The sequence below is a fragment of the Odocoileus virginianus genome, chromosome 10, assembly GCF_023699985.2.
Source record: "Odocoileus virginianus isolate 20LAN1187 ecotype Illinois chromosome 10, Ovbor_1.2, whole genome shotgun sequence".
NCBI classification, from domain to species: Eukaryota; Metazoa; Chordata; class Mammalia; order Artiodactyla; family Cervidae; genus Odocoileus; species Odocoileus virginianus.
The window spans coordinates 15,362,027-15,383,737 of NC_069683.1; the positions used below are offsets into that span (position 1 = coordinate 15,362,027).

The 21,711-nt window shown below is 46.6% G+C and overlaps 1 protein-coding gene across 3 annotated transcripts in view; it reads right to left on the reverse strand.

Moving 5' to 3' along the window:
• EXT2 (exostosin glycosyltransferase 2) overlaps window positions 1-21,711 on the reverse strand; it is a 138,168-nt gene that overhangs the window by 115,524 nt on the left and 933 nt on the right. For all 3 annotated transcript variants that reach the window (XM_020902961.2, XM_070473137.1, XM_070473138.1), the window contains exons 2-4: window positions 10,915-11,480; window positions 9,628-9,717; window positions 3,794-3,910 (exon numbers count right to left, since the gene is read on the reverse strand). In XM_020902961.2, the coding sequence (XP_020758620.2) occupies window positions 3,794-3,910; window positions 9,628-9,717; window positions 10,915-11,450 (743 nt within the window). In that variant the 5' untranslated portion in view covers window positions 11,451-11,480. The remainder of the gene's footprint in view (window positions 1-3,793; window positions 3,911-9,627; window positions 9,718-10,914; window positions 11,481-21,711) is intronic.

Here is a 21,711-nt window from a genome sequence, read left to right on the forward strand (position 1 = left end):
GAAAGAAAGGGAAATTGCTTTATTTTCCTTTCGTTTCTCAGGCTTAGTTGGAGGGTCCAGCTGGAGAACACCTTACACATCTACCTGTGGCCAAAAAATAAACACTCTCTGAGAAGGTGTCATCTTTCCCAAGCTTTAAGCTTCACACCCAAAACACACAGAGCAGTGAGTGAGGAAATGCACGGTCTCCCGGCCAGCAGATCAGCTAGACTCCAGCAAATGGAGGAGCATACACCATAGCTGATGGCCCTCAAGTCGCCAGAACCATTTCTTCTGGTCATTTCTCTCTACAGCCGAACTGAAAGCAAAGGCAGACAGGAAAGACAGGGACAAGCAGATTCCCTTAGAACTTCACTGTCCGATACCAATTAGCCACGTGAGACCACTTAAATCTATTAAAATTTTAAAGTTCCTCGGTCACCTTAGCCCCATTTCAAGGGCTCAACAGCTATATGTGGAAGTGGGCACCTGACTAAATACAGATCGTCTCCTTGCTGAAAGTCCTACTTGAGAGAGCTGCCCCGGACGGCAGTGCAGACCCGGAGCCCAGGGCAGAGGTGAGCAGACGTTAAGACACCAAACAGCAGCCGGTCGGGGAGACAGTTTGGATCAGCCGTCTCTCATCCTGGACAATTTCTCCTTCAATTGCATTTTGCTGAACAATACGTTGGCTATTTATAGCCAAAAGGATTCCTTCTAGCCACTGAAACAGACTCTCAAATTCTATCCCCAGCCCTGAGCCTCAATCATTTTTCTTTTGTAAAATCATCAGTTTGCAGAGGGGAGAGGTAGGATGGGAAGATCACTTATAGGGAGTACTCTTCAGTCATCTCAAAGTGAGGATTCCTGTTAACACAAGCTCGACTGCTTAAAACAGGAGGAAGGTGGACAAACTCTCAACACAAGCACGGAAGCCACCTCAACAATTAACGCCATTCTTGTGAGGTGGTGAGTCTTTTTCATTACAAATCAGAAAACTTTTCCGGAAGAAATTACAGTAACAAGGTAGATGTTACGTTAGGGCCAGTGTTAGTCGCTCAGTCGTGTCAGACTCTTTGCAAACCCCATGGACGGTAGCCCTCCAGGCTTCTCCATCCGTGGGATTTTCCAGGCAAGAATGCTGGAGTGGGTTGCCATTTCCTTCTCCAAAGTTAGAGCTAAACGGCCTCTAAATGTCTTTCCAATCCCAAGACGCTGGCTCTACAGTGGTGCCACAGAGCGCTGGGACTGCTGGGTCTCTGGAGACGTCCTATTTAAGCAGAGCTGCTGACACAAAACTGGCTCCAGGCTGCTCCAGCAGAAGCAGCCATGCTGGTGCGAGGGGGTGTCCCTGCAGGCGGGTGTGGAGCGCTGGCGTCCTGGAAGGGACAGGGCGTTTCCGTGAGGTGGGGGTGGCCCACTGGCAGAGCTCTAGTCCTAGTCAGGGGTGGCGGGGGAGAACCTGGGGGAAGAGCGGGGAGGTGGCCTGGCCCAGACTATGAGATCCCTGAAAGAGGGACTGCGGAGGGGGCACAGGGAGTCACGACCTCCCCGCCTGGGATGCGGAGACCAAGTGAGGGCAGGAGGGCAGCCCAGGCTGACGGGGTACGGGGTGGGTGATGGCGAGAGCAGCGCCCCTCCAGTGTGGGGGGTCAGAACCCAGGAAGGGTGAGGAGGGCGTCTATTCCGGGGTGACGACGGGGAGCAGGAGCATGACGTGGGGGGTCAGAGCCTGAGTCGGGGTGCAGAGCTCACCTGTGCGGTGAGGGGCAGATGCAGCCACAGAGCTCCGGTCACCTACGACAGGGCTGATCAAGTGAGATACAGGGGATAATGGGAGCCAGACTTCTCACTGTCTGAGAAGGAGATTCCAACAATGGAAAGAGAAAGAACCAGAATCCCCAGCAGCCCCGGATGGAACAGGAGAGAGCGATAGGAAGGCATGGTTTTCAATAGACGTAGAGAGAGAGAGAGAGAGAGAGAGCCATCTACATAGACAAAGAAGTACAGATGCTAACATGTGGAGCTCAAAGAAACTCCGGAGTAAAGAAAGACTCTGGGCTGATGTTGTTGTTAAGAAACACAGTTCTATTTTAGACACTCAGTCACCACGCTCAGTGGGGCCCCACCCAACACTACCATTTTCTACATAACTGTGCAGATGTGAACAAGAGTCTAAATATGTTTCCCCTGCCTGCATGCTGGCTCACCCTGACCTGGCAGATGGTGGGTTGGTGGAGTAGGCCCATTTTAGTTTTAAGCAAACAAAATCTTAAGGTGGATTTGTTTTTCTTTCGAGGACTAAAATGACCAGCTATGACTTTCATGTTTCCTCCCAGCAGGGCTGATATCGAAGCTTCAGCAAAATCATGCTGAGAACTCCAAGTTTCCCTCCATAGTAACCGTTGTAAACTCCCAATTTAGTTCCTTTTAGAGAGAGAAATGACGAGAATTCCAGCTGAGGCCAACACAGCTGTGAGAAGAAGCTATCAATAGCAACGATCCTCAGCTTCCCATTGGACAATATTGAGAGAGATTTAAAATAAAAATAAAAACAAAGCTCTTGCTACTCTATGCAGCCCTCAAGAGATGTGGGAATTCCCTTAAAAAGCAACTCTCACAAAGAGCAACAGATTCCAAAAGCTGCCGTGAGGTCACCCAGAATGTCTCCTCCCAGATCCCTGGAAAGTGCAATGAGTCTAGAGCCTGCCTTTGCTTTGCTTTTACTTTTTTCCTCTCCTGAGGCAGAAGAGTGTTGTTTGTAAAAGAAACAGCACAACTGCAGGGCCCAACTGCAAACCCTGGAGGGAAAATGGAGGGGGTGGGTCCCGTCGGGCCACAGAAATCCACCGCCTGTCCAGCGGGGGAGGACCATCCCCCTGCGGTCCTGAGCATCCTTCTGCTCTTGAAGACAGACTGCTTAGGACTCTAGAAATCAACAGCAACCTTAATCCATCTAAGGATCGTCATTTCAGTCGTTACACATAAAAATTAGAGATCAAAAAAAAAAATTAGAGATCAAGTTACCAGGAAATTACCAACAGAGCAAACTTGTAATTCTTGGAAACTATTATCTGAAGGTACTGTTCATTGTGGTTTGCTCTCCTTCATTTCAATCTCTCTCAATCTTTTCCTTTCAGTGTGTTTTCTTCCCTGGATTAAATCTGAAGGGACGTGCCAGTCCTAAACCAGCATTAGAGACCTAGATTACACTCGGGAGAGTAGATGATAGAGAGTTTAGTCTGAGCCATCTTAAGACTGCTCACCCTGTCTCCCCCAGGCTTTCTCCGGCCACAACACTGCTGACCTTTGGACCCAATGATGCTTTGTGGTGAGGGGCCGCTCTGCGCATGGCAGAGGCTTAGGGGCATCACCAACCTCCGCCTGTCAGCTGCCCACAGTGCCTGATGCAGAACGGACTTAACACAGTAGGCCTGGCGGCTCTCTTCTTTGAAAGGCTGGCCCTTGGCTGGGGCGTGGGAACTACGATTTCGGGGGAAAACTGTCTGAAAGACAGGATTTATGCTGAACGCCTGCTTTCCTTCTGGAAGCCTGGAATTCCACACAGGAAGTAAGGTAGAGGAAAGACTTATGGACGGCAACTAGATTTCTGATTTGGGGAGCTTGGTAGACAGCGCTGAAAACTGACTGAGAGAGAGAGAGAACTCAAGGATAAATAAGGGTGGGGTGGGACAGGAAACACGGACCCTCAAGGGCCCCGGCCTATAATTGCTGGTTCGACTGCAGCGTGGCCCACCCTGCCGGCCCTCACTGGCACCTCTCAGCACAGCTGGCTGTGCCCAAGGCGCCTTACCCGGGCCCTTTCTCCGGAAGGTCCACCTCAGCTGACAGCGGACTATAGACAGGAATGCTGACGTCGTAGCCTTGCCGGTAAGTCCACGTAGAAAAGCCACCACCAGCCAACAGAGCCCTGAAAAGCAAAGGGTTTTGTCAAACGATGAGAAAGAGACGGTCTTTGTTCTGATAAGCTCTGTGGAAACGGGTAGCTGGATATTCATAACAGTATCGACCACAGCTGATGTTTACCAAGTACAATAGCATCTCCTGGACACTAGCTCGGAGAAGGCAATGGCACCCACTCCAGTACTCTTGCCTGGAAAATCCTATGGACAGAGGAGCCTGGTGGGCTGCAGTCCATCGGGTTGCTAAGAGTCAGACACGACTGAGCGACTTCACTTTCACTTTTCACTTTCATGCATTGGAGAAGGAGATGGCAACCCACTCCAGTGTTCTTGCCTGGAGAATCCCAGAGATGGGGGAGCCTGGTGGGCTGCCGTCTATGGTGTCACACAGAGTCGGACATGACTGAAGCGACTTAGCAGCAGCAGCAGCAGGACACTAGCTGCATCCTATTCCTGAGTCACCTGCCTTCCTCTGGGGTCCTAAGCAGTCTGTCCTTACTTTCCTTATTTTAAAATACAGCACAGCCAGGAGGACAGCCTACAATCGGCCCCTCTGCTACCTTACTTGGATCCCATTCACCTCTCCCAAAAGTCACAGATGGTGAAAGTGATAGTGTCAGCAGCTCCATCATGTCCAACTCTTTGCAACCTCATGAACTGTAGCCCTCAAGGCTCCTCTGTCCATGGAGTTGTCCAGGCAAGAATGCTGGAGTGGGTTGCCATTCCCTTCTCCAGGGGATCTTCCTGACCCAGTGATCAAACCAGGGCCTCCCGCATTGCAGGTAGAATCTTTGCCATCTGAGCCACCAAGGAGGCCCTGACTCTTAAACACATTTACAGTAACAGGAATAGCAACAAGACTGCACAGGATGACTGGCTGGGGCAGCCACTTGGTGTCCCACTGACCGGAAGCTCAGGGGACAATGGGCAAAATAAAGGGGGCAATGGGCAAAAAAAAGCCACAGTGACAGCAAAGTACCCCATCTCACCTGCCTACGCCCCAGCCCGCTCCAGTTCCCACCAGAGCAGTTCTTTCCACTGCCATCCCAAAGCTTCGTGTGCACTGTGTAGCCTCTGCCAGCTCTCACCACCTGTCCCAGCTACTCAGTCTTATCAACCCCACTCCTTCCACGGGAAGCAGAGTCCAGAACTTGACCTCGAATACTTCTCCTGCAAGTTCTTCCACACGAGCTTTTATTCCCCTTAATTAGAAAACCATGAACACGCTGCTCTAACTGGATGCAGCAAGTAGTACAGTGACACTTCATTAGAAAGGAAGCAGGTGTACATCACACCAACGTTTACGGTTATTCCGTCCCAGGGGGACCCCTGAGCCCATCAGATCACTTACTGGGGCAGAGTGCTGCCAGGTCCATGCATGGCGCAGTCTGAGCCAAAATGTATGACCTGCAAAGCCACATGTTTTGCAATCTTGATTGCTACCAATCCCCTCCCTGCCCTGATGACAGCCTACATTCCCTTCTTACATGACCAGTTTAAGTTCAAAGATTTCCAAACCACCCCTGGAAATCCCAATCTGTTTGTTTAAGCTTTATGAAACCAAGAACTGGTTAGGGAGGTAATGTGCAGGCTGGAACACCTCTCCAGCTGCCAGTCCGCTCTGTAAAACTTAATGACTAGCCGTAGTAACAACACACGGTCTCATTTTTCCTGATTAGCATTCGGCAGTGACTCCGTCCAACATGAATTTGGGTGGGTTCCATGACCATGATGGCAAGCAGACTGCAGGGGCCCCCACGATCGACGTGCAGGGAAGTAAACATGGATCCAATAAACCGGCACCAGGCGGCCCAGGTAAGCGGGCTGCTCGGTGATGTAATCACACCCACGCCCCAGAGGAAGCAGCGAGCGTATGTGGTAAGAAAGGAAGCAGGTGTACACGACACCAGCTTGCACTGTTGCGGTCCCGGGGGCCCCGGGCCTGCGGGAGGGGCTTAGCACTGCAGGAGGAAAGCAGGCGGCCGGAAGCGTGTCTCATGTCACAGATCACGCAGGTGCAATCTCGCTGGAGACCTCAGGAGGAGCCACCGCTGCAATTAGTCAAACAAGCCTCACACTCACCCTGCTGCTGACAAGACCTCCACTCCACATCACCATATCTTCTGCCAAGCGTTCCTGAACATCACCCATGGAGAAAACATTGTAAGCCTCTCTTGTTCTACAGCACATGTGTTTTACATTGACTGAAAAGTGAATTGCTGAGAATCGCATTCTGTTTCCCCATTATGTACCCCCAAATTGGGGATCCGTTCCGAAGCTGAGAGAGACTGAATGGGAACCACGCACCTAAGAAAGCATGACCCTGAGGACCACGACTCACACCAGGCCAGGTGTTCCATCACTGGGAGTGTTGGCCAGCACCTTCGGCACTTCCTGGGACTTGCAGACTCAGGGACCTCAGTGAGCCTTCTTCCCCACCGTCTTGTGGACCCTCGTCCCTACACTGGGTCTGCCCCAGATGCTCTCACAGCTCGCCTCCTCCCATCTGAGTAGCCACAGAGCCTAGTGTATCTTTTGCTTCCTTTTAATCAGGCCTGCTGCTGCTGCTGCTGCTAAGTCGCTTCAGTCGTGTCCGACTCTGTGCGACCCCGTAGATGGCAGCCCACCAGGCTCCCCCGTCCCTGGGATTCTCCAGGCAAGCACACTGGAGTGGGTTGCCATCTCCTCCAATGCAGGAAAGTGAAAAGTGAAAGTGAAGTCGCTCAGTTGTGTCCGACTCTTAGTGAACCCATGGACTGCAGCCCACCAGGCCCCTCCGTCCATGCGATTTTCCAGACAAGAGTACGGGAGTGGGGTCCCATTGCCTTCTCCGAATCAGGCCTGAGAATCCCTCAAATATAAAGATTCAAGTGTTAGGTTTGGGAAAAAAAAAAAACTGACCAATTTTACTGGCTATCTTCATTTGTTTACAGAGTCAAACTGTAAAAAGAGAAAATGAGATGTATCTATCTGAGCAATGGCTAGATATTTTGTGAATATCTAGTGATGTTAAAGAACTAAGTGTTAATTGTTGTAGGTGTGATATGAGCGCTGTAGTTATACTTTTTTAAAAGCCCTTGAAAAAATCTGAAAGTGTCACTCAGTCCTGTCCAAATCCTTGTGACCCCGTGGACTACAGCCCACCAAGCTCCTTTGTCCATGGGATTTCCCAGACAAGAATACTGGAGTGGGTTGCCGTTCCCTTCTCCAGGGGATCTTCCTGACCCAGGGATCGAACCAGGGGTCTCCTTCATTGCAGGTGGATTCTTGACTTAGTCACTGAGTTATACACAAAAACCTCTTCTGCAGTCTCAAATGGAAATATTTATGGGCATAATGATACAACATCTGAGATTTGTTTCTAGATAATCCGGTGGGGAGAAAGTAGGAGTAGAGATGAATCAAGTTGACAATTAACAAAGCTCGACAGTGGTTACATGGGGCTCACTGTACTCCTTTTATACGGGTTTAAATGTTTCCGTAAGAAGTTTAAATAAATATACACCTATATAAAAGTAGAAATTTTAGAGAGATACTTGTAAAGAAAGGATAACCAAAATCTAAAGTAGTAATAAAATTATAGAATATATCTGAGAAAACAAAGATCAGTAAAGTTAGGCATTGAAGATGTATAATTTGCTGTCATTTGACTTAAAATGGGTAGGTGAACATGTGTGTGTGTATATGACTAGAAATCCATCAAACAAAGACTCAAAAAATACACAGTATTTTAGAACAATGATTACCTCTCAGTAAAAGAGTAAAACCAGAGGAAAATTTGAAAACATATTTTTACACTTTACTCTTTGTTTCACATTGTTTCAATCTTGTACCCAGAAGGTATATGTGTACCATACATAGGATTTTCAAATATTGAAAGAGAAACACAGATTCACACATAAAAGATGTATCTGCTGAGCTGACATTTGCTTTAGCCCTGGTCCTTGCGTTTTCCTGAGTCAAATAATTCTTAAAAAATCACACCTCTGACTTTAGATTTCAGGGGAATCTTAGAAACAGTCTAAATCTAGCCTGTTTTCTAATTCCTGAATAACCAGATATGCAGCTTCTGCTAAAACCATCCTACACGCATGGTTCTTGCCTCCTCTGAATCCAGGAGCAAGGACAAAGGATCAGAAAAATTAACAGACAAATCTACTATTCCTTACTCCAACCAGTCAAAGACCACCTCGGCTGGGAGGTGAAATTTCCCACCTGGAAAGATAAAGGAGGACTATAGGATGATTCATTATTTGCTACAGGACTGCCTATAATCACTTCCAAAAATACAAGCACAGGGAAAACGATTTAACCTTCCTGATCCTTAACACCTAAGCACCAGCAAGAACTTCAACTCTCTCCTGATTACTTGACACTTTCCTGCAGAGAAATGAAACTCCTTTTAACATGTGCACTCGATAAAAGTGAAATCTTTCTCCCAATCAGATACATATACCAAAGTGTCAGCAAAAACCGAAATGTCCCAAACAGAAATAAACCTTCTCAAACTAAACCCAGAACAGCAGGTGAAGACATTGCATTCCCAGCACCTCTTTGCCTTCCCTTTTCTGTCCTCTAACACATTTCACTTTCCCAGAACAAGCAAATGCATAAGACAGTAATGCACTCAGGAACGCTGGGGCTAAGAGCCAAATCAGAAATCGCCTTGTGTTCAGCGGGTTTCTACAGAACTTGTGTGGCCTGACTGCCCTCTATCGTCGAAAACGGTTTCTACACCAAAGCTGAGGGATGGCGCTGGGGAGCGGTTGATAATCGTCTTTCCAGATCGAAACTCAATACTGACTCTAGATAAGCACATAAAAGCAAAGAGGGCTTAGATTTAATCTTCTGGGGAAAAGCGGTACTAAGTGTGGATTTTCATAAAGGACGATGTTGACCTCAAATAAGTGGAGACCACAGCGGGCCTGAGGCTGTTCTCACCTCTTTCAGTAATAATGATTTCAAGAATTAAACATCAACTGCAACAAAACTAGTTATAAATGAGTTCATATCTGAACTAACAGTGATCCCCTCCCGTGGGTGCTGCCCAGGACCCTCATGTCGGGCCCACACTTCCTGCTCTCTTCGGAGCCTCAGACCAAGTACCAGGTGAGGAACCTTCAAGGGGCACCCCCCTTCTGAGGCTTCCAGGAAGCGACGCCGTCGGTATACGAAAGGGCCAAATACACAGTACCTGGACTTGAATCGCCATCGTGGCCACCCCACGCCACTTCTGCCTGCTTGGAAGTTTCATTAGAAAGGAAGGAAAGAAGAGAGTAAGCGATACTTAGAGTGCCTCACTTCCCAGACGTTACAGGCTCCAGTGACACGTCCCCGCCCGCTCCCCTCAGGAGCTGCGACTCTATTTAAGGCTCCCAAGTGTGCAGAGAGCTGACATAAGCCACTGGTACAAACCAGGCCTTTTAGGGGGATGGGGGTGTGCTCAGGAGCACACAACCCAGACTAAGAAGACAAGACAGACTTCTAAGATGCTCCACTGGAACCTAACCCTCCATTAGTTTCCCATGACAGATTCCGGCATGTCTCGGTGCTTCCAGGTCTCGGGGAGGAAAATACTGAGGACAATCTTCCACTTGAACATACAATTCTGACTACAAAGTTACATCCTAGTGAGCTTAGAAATATGATTTCACGTGAATTAAAGGGGCCTATGTTGACTTAATGCTCAGAAACCCATCAGGCGGACAACCCCAAATATACCTACCTGTCTCTGGGGACATCCAGGGCCGTGTTATAATCTGGGGGGCCTCCAGGCAACATGTTGAACAGGAGGTGATTGGTACCTCTATCCCATCTATTAAGAGAGTAAACATGTAGAATTCACACATCAACTGTGAAGAAACAGACAAGTCAGTCAGTTTCTGGATGACAAGTGAAAGTGTTAGTCGTTCAGTTGTGTCTGACTCTGTGCAACCCTATGGACTGCAGCCCACCAGGCTCCTCTGCCCATGGGGATTCTCCAGGCAAGAATACTGGAGTGGGTTGCTATTCTCTTCTCCAGGGAATCTTCCAGACCCAGAGATCAAACCCGGGCCTCCTGCATTAGGCAGCTTCTTCACCATCTGAGCCACAAAGGAAGCCGGATGACAAGTGGCAAGCATCCCTGACCCAAAACGGGGCCCTTCTCAGGAAGGCAAACTGCATGCCTGGAGACTGCAACACTGCTCCGGGTACTGGCTTGGCTCCTCCAAAGGAAAGCTGGGGGATGTGTCCTCCAAGCTGGTCCACTGCAGAACTGCTTACGCTGATGGAAATCTGAACACAACTGCAATGTTCACCATTTGGTTACAGGAACACAAAGAAATACAGAAGGCTAATTAAGTACATTAAGGAATGTGTGCAAAATGGAATCCCATACAGAACTGTATATACGAATACATACATGTTCTGAGTATATGTCATACTGCACTGACATACGAAGATGAAATTATTTAGAAACACATTCATGGTAAATGAAGGGGAAAAGGCAGCACAAGAATACGCTTTGCTGTGTGAGCCTACTCTTGACCAAAATGTTATACACACACATATGTATACATGTGCATAAATATACTAAAATGCATACATGTGTGCCCCTGTATATGTTCTACAAAGAAACGACTGAGAATCAGCATCAAAATATTAATGATTATCTCAAAAGCAGGCTTAGGGGATGACTCTTACTTTCTTCTTTTGGCTTAACTGTATTTTCAAGCTTTTTATAGTGAATGTGTATATGTGAGTAATAAAGAGGGGAGGTGGGGAAAGGCATTTACATTTAAAAGGAAAGGCATGGGAAGATGAGCCCTTCTTAGCTTCTAAATGTTAAGAAGCTGGGAACCCACAGCAGTGGCCCAAGAGGATGGTGCAGAGAACGGGTGCCCGCAGCGCGGGTCCTCCTACAAGTCAGCGGCTCATCCACGTGCCCACCTAGGAGACAGGAGATGAGCCGCCGGCTGGAAACCGGCTCTGCCCCTCCCCTGCCCCTAGTTTCTGGGAGACCTGCAGATACCTGGAGAGCTGGGCCAGCGCCTGCGCCGTCTCCTTCACGCGGAGCGAGTTCTGGTTGAGCAGGTCGATGGACGGGACGAACAGGCAGGCGCGGGTGATGTCGTCGGTATAGTAGTCGCTGTCTGAGATGGCCGTGAGCAGCTCGTTGTATTCCCGGGAGATGGTGCTGCTCACCGGGACACCCGCCTCGCCCACGTACTTCTTCAGCGGGTAGATGTACACCTTGATCTTGTTCTTGGGGTTGAAGCCGCAGCGGTAGACGTCGAAACACGTGTGCATCCTGCAGCTGAGGTCGCCGCGCTCGGGCACCGGGCTGTCGGCCGGCAGCCTGACCACCGGCACGTCTCGGACGCTGCGCTTCTCCACGCTCCAGTCGCCCGAGGACTCGATGGAGTGCGGCCAGAACTGAAACATGCCCGTGGCGATGAGACCCAGCAGGACGATGGAGAAGAGGGTGATGTAGTAGATGCGGTGCTTGGTCTTCATTCTCGGGATGAGGGCGGGACCCCGGATGTTGTACTTGACCGACGCACACATAATGACCCCGACAGCCTCCTCCTCACACTCCTGGTTACCAGGGGAGAAGAGAGGAAAATGAAGCCTTCAGGGCGACAGACGACCCTTGAGAGGACCGGGTCATTTTCAATCGGCCTATTTCTTTCCCTTAAGCAATCTGATGAAACAATGAAGAGGGATTTCTGACCCTGCGAAGAACTGATATTTGAAAAGACCCTGATGCTGGGAAAGGTTGAAGGCGGGAGGAGAAGGGGATGACAGAGGATGAGATGGTTGGATGGCATCACCGATTCGATGGACATGAGTTTGAGCAAGCTCCAGGAGCTGGTGATGGACAGGGAAGCCTGACATGCTACAGTCCATGGGGTCACAAAGAGTTGGACACAACTGAGCGACTGAACTGAATTGATAAAGTAAATAAATAACAAAATGCACAATGTAAAAACACCACTGGGAAAATATCAAGAAAGGGGAAACGGGTTTTAGTGAAAAAAAGGCTAATCTTTAAATAAATATATATTGATGTTTGATAATAAGAGGATAGTTGGCACATTTCAATGGAAGGAAGAAATGAAGAAAGAAACAGGAAAGGAGGAAAGGAGAGGTAGAGGAAAAGAAGTGAGGTAGATCGGTTTCTAAAGACAGATGCCAACAATTCTTCCCACTGATGAATGTGCATGCCACTTGTCCATTCACAACGTGGAATCTCTTTCCCTTCCACCTGAATCCGGGATGGACTTGGTTTGGCCAAGAGAAAGTGGCAGAAGGGAGATTCTGGGGTTTCTGAGGCCAGGCTTTAAAAGACCCTGTAGCTGTTGGAAGCTAGCTGTAAGGAAGCTCAGGAAGACCCCAGAAACTATGTGGAGCCAACATGAACCATCCCCAACGAGTTCTGCATAGACAGTGGAATCCTGAGCAAGTACATGATTGCTATTGCTTTTGTTGTTTGTAAGGTTGTGGTGGTGTGTTATGTAGCAATGAAACAGCCAATAAGCATCATGGACTGAGATATAAAAAAAAAACTTCAGTCCTCAGCTGAAAATGCAAAGTACCCTGTAGACCCCAAATTAAGATCCTTTGCCAAACAAGCCCCCCAACACCTGATGCCCACCCACTATGTCAATACCTTGAGCATGATTCCTTCATCTGTCACAGACATGTCACTGCAAAAAGTGACTTCAGCATTCCATGTGTCAAGAATCCAGTCTTCAAAATGGTCTCATTCTACTTTCTGATCTTTCAGAAAAGTTATTAAAACCCCAGGTGGCGCTAGTGGTCAAGAATCCACCTGCCAATGCAGGAGGCTCAAGAGACACAAGTTTGATCCCTGGGTTGGGAAGATCCTCTGGAGTAGGAAATGGAAACCCACTCCAGTATTCTTGACTGGGAAATTCCATGGACAGAGGGGCCTGGTGGGCTACAGTCCATGGGGTCACAGAGTCAGACACAACTGAGTGACCGAGCACACGTTAATATAAAGGGAAATAATTGAAAAGCTCATAGACCATCTTAGGGTTTATGAACCATTTTCACTGTGGCTAAACAGAGTTCTCTCCAATCATGCCTACATGGTAAGACTGCTTCCTGCCTAGTTAAGTAGGGTCCTGTCAAGCCCTGAATGTTGCAATCATTACCAGCTTTGGGGGTAAAATGTGCTGAATGATCATTAATGATTTCAACTTGTATCTGTTGTATCTGAGACCATGGTCTGGAACATACCAAAAACAATGACTGTCATGGACTAATGTATGAAAGTTTATACATTTTACCCTTAAAGATAATCATCTTTGGGGTATATACATTAGTCATTCAACACACACTAATCGATTCCATGACAGAAATGCAGGCACGAGAGCTATTTCATGTTTCCTGTCATCCTAACAATGAACAAGATGTTTCCAGTCAGTCCCTGACCCCTACTACCACCAGGCCCACCCTATCGCTTTCCTTCTTTCCCCATGTCCCCCCTGGAGCGAGAAAAGAAGCGGCCTTGGGACAGATGCATGCAAGGAGCTGTACTCTCCACAAGCCCCGTGTCGGAACTGCCCAACAGGCTCTCAGAGTCTATCTATATCCTGAATCAGTGGTTCTCAAACACCTGAACTGTAAGAACTTCACAGGCAGAGTTTGTTAAAACAGAGTCCTTGGCTCCAGCACTGGAGGGCTGTGTCAGGAGGCCTAAAATAAGGTCACAGAATGTGTCAAACTAGCAAGCCCCTCATATGCTTATTTTGTGCAGCCACGTTTGAAATCTTTCCTAAATGTTAGACAAACTGCCTTTTAATACAGTGGTTTAAACTTCTTTTTTTTACTAAAACCTATAATAAAACAACATTTTATATAGTAATCTAACACAGACACAGATATATTTGAAATAAGTTTCACAAAACAATGCTTATTTAACCTTAGTACACAGCATTAGCCACAGAATATGTGATGAACACTCTATTCTTTTATTATTCTATAGCTTTTTAAAAAAAATACTGGCCATAACCTACTATAACAATTATACCACCCAATTATCAATTACCCACAGTGTAAAAACATACTGTTTTCACATATAACAAAACTGGGGCTAAGGGAACAAAAGCAGTATCCAAATATGAGCTTTACAAATTTTAATGAGTAACATCATAAAAAAAGATATTATCACAGCAAAAAAATCCAAAGATAATAGAAGTAATTAAGTAATAAAAAAAAAACCACAAATTGAAAACCAAACAGGATCTATAAAGCTAAATTTTTTAAAAAGAGAAAGACTAAAGAAATTGATATTTGACATAATTCAGGTAAGATTAATCAAGATGAAGAGAAAATAAAGCACAATACCTAGACTGAAAAGGGGACCATAACTAAATACTGCATGTATTTAAAAGATGAGATGATACCAATGAACTTATGCCAATACATTTAAAAACTTGAATGAAATGGGAAAATTCTTTTAACCTATACCTTATCAAAACAGTCTCAAGCAGAAATAGCCATCCTTGACAGCTCTATAACACTAAAGAAGGTGAATCGGAAGTAAAAACAATCTTTTCTGATAAAGAAAATTCCAGGCCCAAAAGATTTTCCAAGTTCTACCAAACATTCAAGAAACAATAATTCCAATTTTACACAAATTACTCCAAAGTTCAGAAAAAAGAAGAACTATTCCCCAGCCTATTTTAGGAGTCTAGTATAATATTAATACCAAAAATCTTAGGCCAGAGGTTCTCAAAATATGGTCTGGGGACTCCAGAGGGTCCCCAAGATTCTTTCAAATGATCTAAGCTATTTCTTAAAACAATGCTGACATTATTTTTTCACCTTCATTTGCCAGAGATGACATGATGTGTGATAAAGCAAAGACTGAAGGTGGAAGTAGATATGAGAATCCATGCTTCTGTTAAGTTTTTCCAAGCATAATGAAAGATATCAACTCATAGATTCACGATACTCAACTCCAAGTACAATATGTACCAAACAAACAAAATGTGCACACACACACACACACACAAACAAAAACCCCAACCAGATATTGTCAAAATAAAATCACTGAATAGAAAGCCAAAGAAAAATATTAAAAGCAGCCAGGGGGAAAGGGAATCTACTCAAGGCAGAGTAAAAAGCTACATGTGACAGGCTAAAGATATTTAGACCACTAAAGAGAATATCTATGACTTCCAGGCAGAAAATGATTTCCAAAATGGAATGCAGAAAGTGCAAATCATAAGATTAAATTCAGCATTTCAATTAAAAAATTTTGCTCATCAAAAGACATCATAAGGAAGTAAAAAGACAAGTGCAAACTAGAAGATATTTGCAATACACATAACCAATAAAGACTATTAACAGCAACCAGAATAAAGAACTACAAAGTAATAAGAAACAAACAAAAAGTCCAAAACAAACAACAGAAAACTTAGACAAAAGATTTAAACAGGAATGTCACAAGAGAGGCAACAAAATGGCACAGAAACATCTGAAAAGATCTTTAGTCTAATTAACGGGCAGGGAAAGCAAAACTACAATAAGACACCTACACATGAGTATGGGAAAGTCAGTGTCCCTGCCAAGGCTGGCAGGGACCTGGAGCCACAGGACTCCCAGAGGAGGACTATGACCTCCGCGGTCCCACGGGGGGAGCAGGAGAGCTGGGGAGAAGAAAGCCTGACACCTACCATGTTAGGCCTCACATCCTGCTTCCTACCTGTCACAGTTCGGGTCTCCCCATAATCCCCCCAAAAAAGAACCAGAGACAGAATGTGGGTGCAGGTAGTTTTACCCAGGAGCTAGAGTACAGAGCAAAGAGAGAGAGGGAACCAGGGAAAGCCAGTAGGAGTGTGTTGTTAAGTCGGTAACAGGGGGCTCTTTAGGAACCCTCTGAAGAGCCACGCAGACCTCACCATGTCCCTCAGAAGGAGGAGAGGCCAAGGCATTTATCCAACCACTCCCATCCACTATTGCTTACCAGTTGTCCGGTATTATCATCAGGCCACACCCGGGACTAACAGCCCTCTAAAGGTCTGGATATTATTATCTTCTCCTTGATGTACCACAAGTCTGATAAGAACCTGCAGTTCCCTTGAGGAAGAACGGGGGAGTATCTGTCTATATTTTCTGGGATGTTGCCAAGTTTTTCTTCCAAGAGATCCAGCCTCCCTCTCAATCCCTGGGATACAGGTCTGAGTGCGGGCTCACATCTGAAAACTAGGTGATCAAGACTCTTCCACTGCAGCCCCTGACATCAGCCTTCCACCTGCCAGCTCTTGACTTTTTTTTTTTTTTTTTCAGGTTATACAGTGAAGCAGTACCTTAGCTGGCTGCCCGTCTATACTGTCTCTAGGAATGCCAGGCTCTATTCGCATCACAGCAGGTCCAGAAACACCGGCTATGAGTTGGGCCTCATTGCTTATTATGGATATCATATTGACCTTGCCTCTGATGGTTAGTGCCACCACCCAGCCTCTGCCATTTCAGAATCCTATCATCCTCACTGATACTCGGGAACCCAGTTCCATGGTCAAATCTCATGAAGTCAACCCTGGTCTACAGAGGAGAACCAACATTGAGCCTCTCAAACACGTTGGTCCCCTCATCGGAGTTCCGTATCACCAGAGGGAAGGGAGAACGCTCTCCTGGGAACACGGGCAGGAGCTGAGTCTCTGGCCTCAGGTAATAAATCTATTTCAAATCTCCACCTCTCTGAACCTTTTAAGCCCTTTCTCAATATTCTGCCAACACAGCTCCGGCACCTTTACCTCATTTACTCCAGACTAGAGTTTCTCAACCTCAGTATTACTGACATTTTGGGCCAGATGGTTCATTTCTGTGGGGAGGTGTTCTGTAGAAGGTTTAATTAGCATCCCAGGTCTCTATTCAAGAGAAGCCAGAAGCAACCATCAGTTATGACAACCAAAAATATGCCCAGATATTGCCAAATATCCCCTGCAGAGGCAAAATCACCCCCAGTTGAGAACCAACAGTATCACTGTCATGTCCAAGCTTCCAAGAGCCTGCCCAGAGGTACATCAGGACCAGCTCGTCATTATCAGACCACTGAATTGTGAATCCAGGGAGTACGCTCCCAAGAGTCTCTCCCATTCAGCTTCACAGTCCCCGCTACCCCACTCTTGGCCTGACACTGTCAAGGATTCATGCCCACGTGTTCCTCCGGTTCCTGCTGGTCCACAGGAACCAGGTCCTACAGCTCTTCCAACGCAACAGCTACCACCCAGCAGCAGGGGATGTAGTCCCCCACTTGGCTGGTGCTGAGATCTGAGGGAGGGGCGGGCAATATCGAGGAGGAAGAAGCACCACCTTGCAAGGCATCCTCCTCCGGAGAGGCTCTGCAGGGCGTCAGGCAGGAAGAGCTCCTTCTCAATGAGAGACACTTCGGCTGGCCCAGGGGATCTAGGAAATCTGAGAGTTCTTCAGTGCATCCACCCAAAATCTCCATCCTAAGACCCTGGGTCCAAAGTCTTCCCTATCATGGCCCCGACATTAGCAGAGGCGGTACATCAAGGCCGTGCACTCAGCTTCCTCTGCAGCTTTGCCACAGCTGTGATTAAGTTCTGGGCCTGGTTTTCAACACAGAATGCCCACACGGCCCCCCCCCCAACCCCCCAGCTTCAGGAAACACCGCCACGGAACCACGTCTTTCACAGTGCCTCCCGAGTTGATACCTGGCTAATCTGAGCCAGATCAAACCTCAAGGCCTCCAAGGGAGTTAACAAGGGCCAACCAACTCCACCAGCCTTATCCTGACCCTGGTCCACACGCTGCTCGAGCACTTAAGAGTTCCTGCCCTAGCCAATGCTTTCCTTTTGACCTGAACCTCACCCCAACCCACCACTGGTCAGTCTGACTGCTCCACGATGCTACAGGGCTCCGGGGGTCCTCAACATCTCACTTACCCCCACCAAAGGGGGTCCTCACTCACCCCCATCTTAGGGTGAGTGGCTCCAGTCTCACAACACTATTCTCAGGACCTGCTTTCTACAGCCTCCTTAGTTTATGTCCCGCCAAACTAAGGGTGCAGGTAGCTTGCAGAAGACGAATCCAGAAAGCCAGAGAGAGGGAGTAAGGAGCGGAGTCAGGGAAGAATGGGAAGCCAGGAGAGTGCTCCTGAGCTGGCTGCCATCCTGAGCTGGGCGGATGGGGCTCCCCGACTAGTGTCCGTCTGAAAACGCACCTGAGAACTGTCCATGAAGGACATCATCCACCAAAGTCCATCCAACCCCAGTTTCCAACCTCCCCCCATCACCTCTACTGAGAGCTGTTCCTGGGGATACAGACTCATGTTTCTGAGGTTTACCTGCACGGGTTAAGCAGCTGAGAGAGATGACAAGCCCTGAAGGTGGAATAAAAACTCCTAATGGAAGAAATGAGGGGAAGAGCCTTGAACCAAAAAACAGCCCCTTACCAAGTGGAGCTTTAGAGACAGAGAACTCTCAGTGAGCATCCTCATAGCTTTTACAGGCCTCATTACAGCACTCACCAGGTTGTATTAATTGGTGATATAACTGTAAGTCTCCCTTCTACTGGTCATCATTTTCTTGGAGTCAGAGTGTTCATCTCTGCTAAATATTCCCAGTATCTACTGCTGCTGCTGCTAAGTCGCTTCAGTTGTGTCCGACTCTGTGCGACTCCACAGATGGCAGCCCATCAGGCCCCACCATCCATGGGATTCTCCAGGCAAGAACACTGGAGTGGGTTGCCATTTCCTTCTCCAGTGCATGAAAGTGAAAAGTGAAAGTGAAGTCGCTCAGTCGTGTCCAACTCTTAGCGACCCCATGGACTGCAGCCTACCAGGCTCCTCCATCCATGGTTTTCCAGGCAAGAGTACTGGAGTGGGGTGCCATTGCCTTCTCCTCAGTATCTACTAGGTTGGTGCAAAAGTAATTATGGTTTCAGATCCCGAACTTTAAATCATTGTAACTATGCTCAAACACATCTATATTAATCAAAGCAGGAACCATTACAATCAACATATTTTTGCCAATGAGAAATAAGTTTGTTTATTCTTGTAGCATAATGATCTGCACTTTGGGATTCAGAGAACTCTTGGAAAGCATTTTCTGTGTCCTGCTGGCTGTAGAAGCATTTTCCCTGCAAAAAGTTGTTGAGACGCTTGAAGAAGTGGTAATCATTTGGCGAGAGGTCAGGTGAATATGGCAGATGAGGCAAAACTTGGCAGCCCAATTCGTTCAACTTCTGAAGTACTGGTTGTGCAACACGCAGTCAGGCATTGTTAGAAGAAGAATTGGGCCCTTTCTGTTGACCAATGCTGGCTGCAGGCATTGCAGTTAGGGGAGCATCTCATCAATTGCCGGAGCATGCTTCTGAGATGTAATGATTTCGCCAGGATTCACGAAGCTGTAGTGGATCAGACAGGCAGCAGACCACCAAATGGTGACCATGACACCTTTTTCTGGTGCAAGTTTGGCTTTCGGAAGTGCTCTGGGGCCTCTTCTCAGTACAACCCCTGAGCTAAACATCACTAGTTGTTGTATAAAATCCACTTTTTATTGCACTTCACAATCCAATAGAGAAATAGTTTGTTGTTGTTGCATAGAATAAAAGATGACATTTCAAAGTGAGGATTTTTTTATTTTTGGTCAACTCGCGAGGCACCCACTTAACAAGCTTTTCCACCTTTCCAATTTGCTTCAAATGACTGTAGAATGGTCAATGTTGAGTTCTTGGGCAACTTCTCGTGTAGTTGTAAGAGGATCAGTCTCAATGATCCTCTCAGTTGGTCACCGTCAACTTCCAATGGCCAGCCGCTACCCTCCTCATCTTCAAGGCTCTTGTCTCCTTTGCAAAACTTCTTGAACCACCACTCCACTGTACGTTCAGTAGCAGTTCCTGGGCGAAATACACTGCTGATGTTACAAGTTACCTCCGCTTCTTTATGACCCATTTTGAACTCAAATAAGAAAATCACTCAAATTTCCTTTTTGTCTAACAACCTTTCCATAGTCTAAAATACATATAAAATAAACAGCAGTAATAATTCATTAGCCAAAAAAAGCAAGAAGTGAGCATTAAAATGATGTATAGCATAAACATATTTATTTAAGAATGCATTCCAGGGACTTCCCTGCTGGCCCAGTGGTTAAGACTCTGAGGTCCCAATGCAGGGGGCCCAGGTTTGATCCCTGGTCAGGGAACTAGATCCCACATGCTGCAACTAAGACTTGGTGCAGCCAAATAAATGAATAAATACTTAAAAAAAAAAAAAAGACTGCATTCCAATACCAAATGGCAAAGCTCAATGATGCAAAACTGCAATTACTTTTGCACCAAGCTAATAATACCATGTCTAGAACACACTTCACGTAAACAGAAATGTTTGCTGAATGAAGGGAGTGTCTCTATCCCTCCAGGCTCCATCAATGTACACACTGTTCAAGGTCCAAGTTTTGAGTAATTACATGGTGATGAACTTCGATTATTTTCTTTCTTGAATTAGAGTTTCCAAAGAGAAAAATGGCCAGGTAATTCCACAGACAGAATTTTCCATACTTAGCCCTGACTGCCCTCTTCTCCCCTAACACTGAGTTTCCCCAAAGAGGACAAACCAAGAGGAATCTTCTCCTGATGAATGTTTGTTCCATATAATACCACAACCTGGGTCAAAGTAAGAATTTCAGAGCAAAGTCCTACAAACAATAGCCTTCTCGAAGCACACCAAACTTGTCCCTGCTAAACACTGGAATCATCTGGCTGGAGGTCAGGCACTGAATCACTGGAAAAATCTTCCAAGTCGACTGTCAAGATGAGATGCATTTTCTGTTCCTGGAATTATTTACCTAAACTCTGCCTGAATAACCTTTCCTCAGTGATTAGTCCAAAGTTTTCAGCCACAAACTCTCATCTTCTTAAACTTTGTAGAAACTGAGCTCTTGGAGCCCCTGCTACGGTGGAACTCAACTCACCTGTTCCTGAAAACAAAGGAACTAAATATTGGCCCAAGCAGGAAAATCTGCAATTCACTGCCTTACCTGATAGGGTCCTTTATAATTAAAGTTCTGTTAAAGCTAACCACCCCTAAAAGTGATTTCAAATTAAAAAAAATTAAAACCCTGTATCCCTTGGTGAGAATTATACTATAATTAATACAAAGCATATAATTAAGGAACTAATAACGAAACTTTACTGCAGACCTACTACATGCCAGGATCTGTTTTAAGTACTTTGTTAACTTGGTGTTAACTTAGTCTTCCTAACGGGCTTTCCTGGTAGTTCAGCTGGTATAGAATCCACCCGCAATTCAGGAGACCTGGGTTCAATCCCTGGGTCAGGAAGATCCCCTGGTGGAGGGCATGGCAACCCACTCCAGTATTCTTGCCTGGAGAATCCCCATGGACAGAGGAGCCTGGCAGGCTACAGTCCATTGGGTCACAGAGTCGGACACAACTGAGTGACTGAGCATAGCACAGACTCTCTAACAGTCTCAAGTGAGAAGCTATGATTATCTTCATTTTACAAACAGGGAAAGTGTAACAAGGACGGCTACATTTTCACACAACTAGAAAATGCCGATGCTAGGATTTGGAGGCTGGCAGTCTGGCTCTGGAGCCTAAGCTCTTAACCCCCAGGTCAAGCTCCTTCCCCAATTACCCTTAAAAGCCTGAATTAGATACACCTTTTGCATTTCTCAATTAACCAGCATAACTAGGCAGATGCAAATCTATCTGTTTTATACCAGCATTTGCAACCAGATGGCTTAAAGTCATTTCAAGTGAGGAGTGATGGAAAGTGAGTCATATATTTATTACGGTAAGTAGACTTT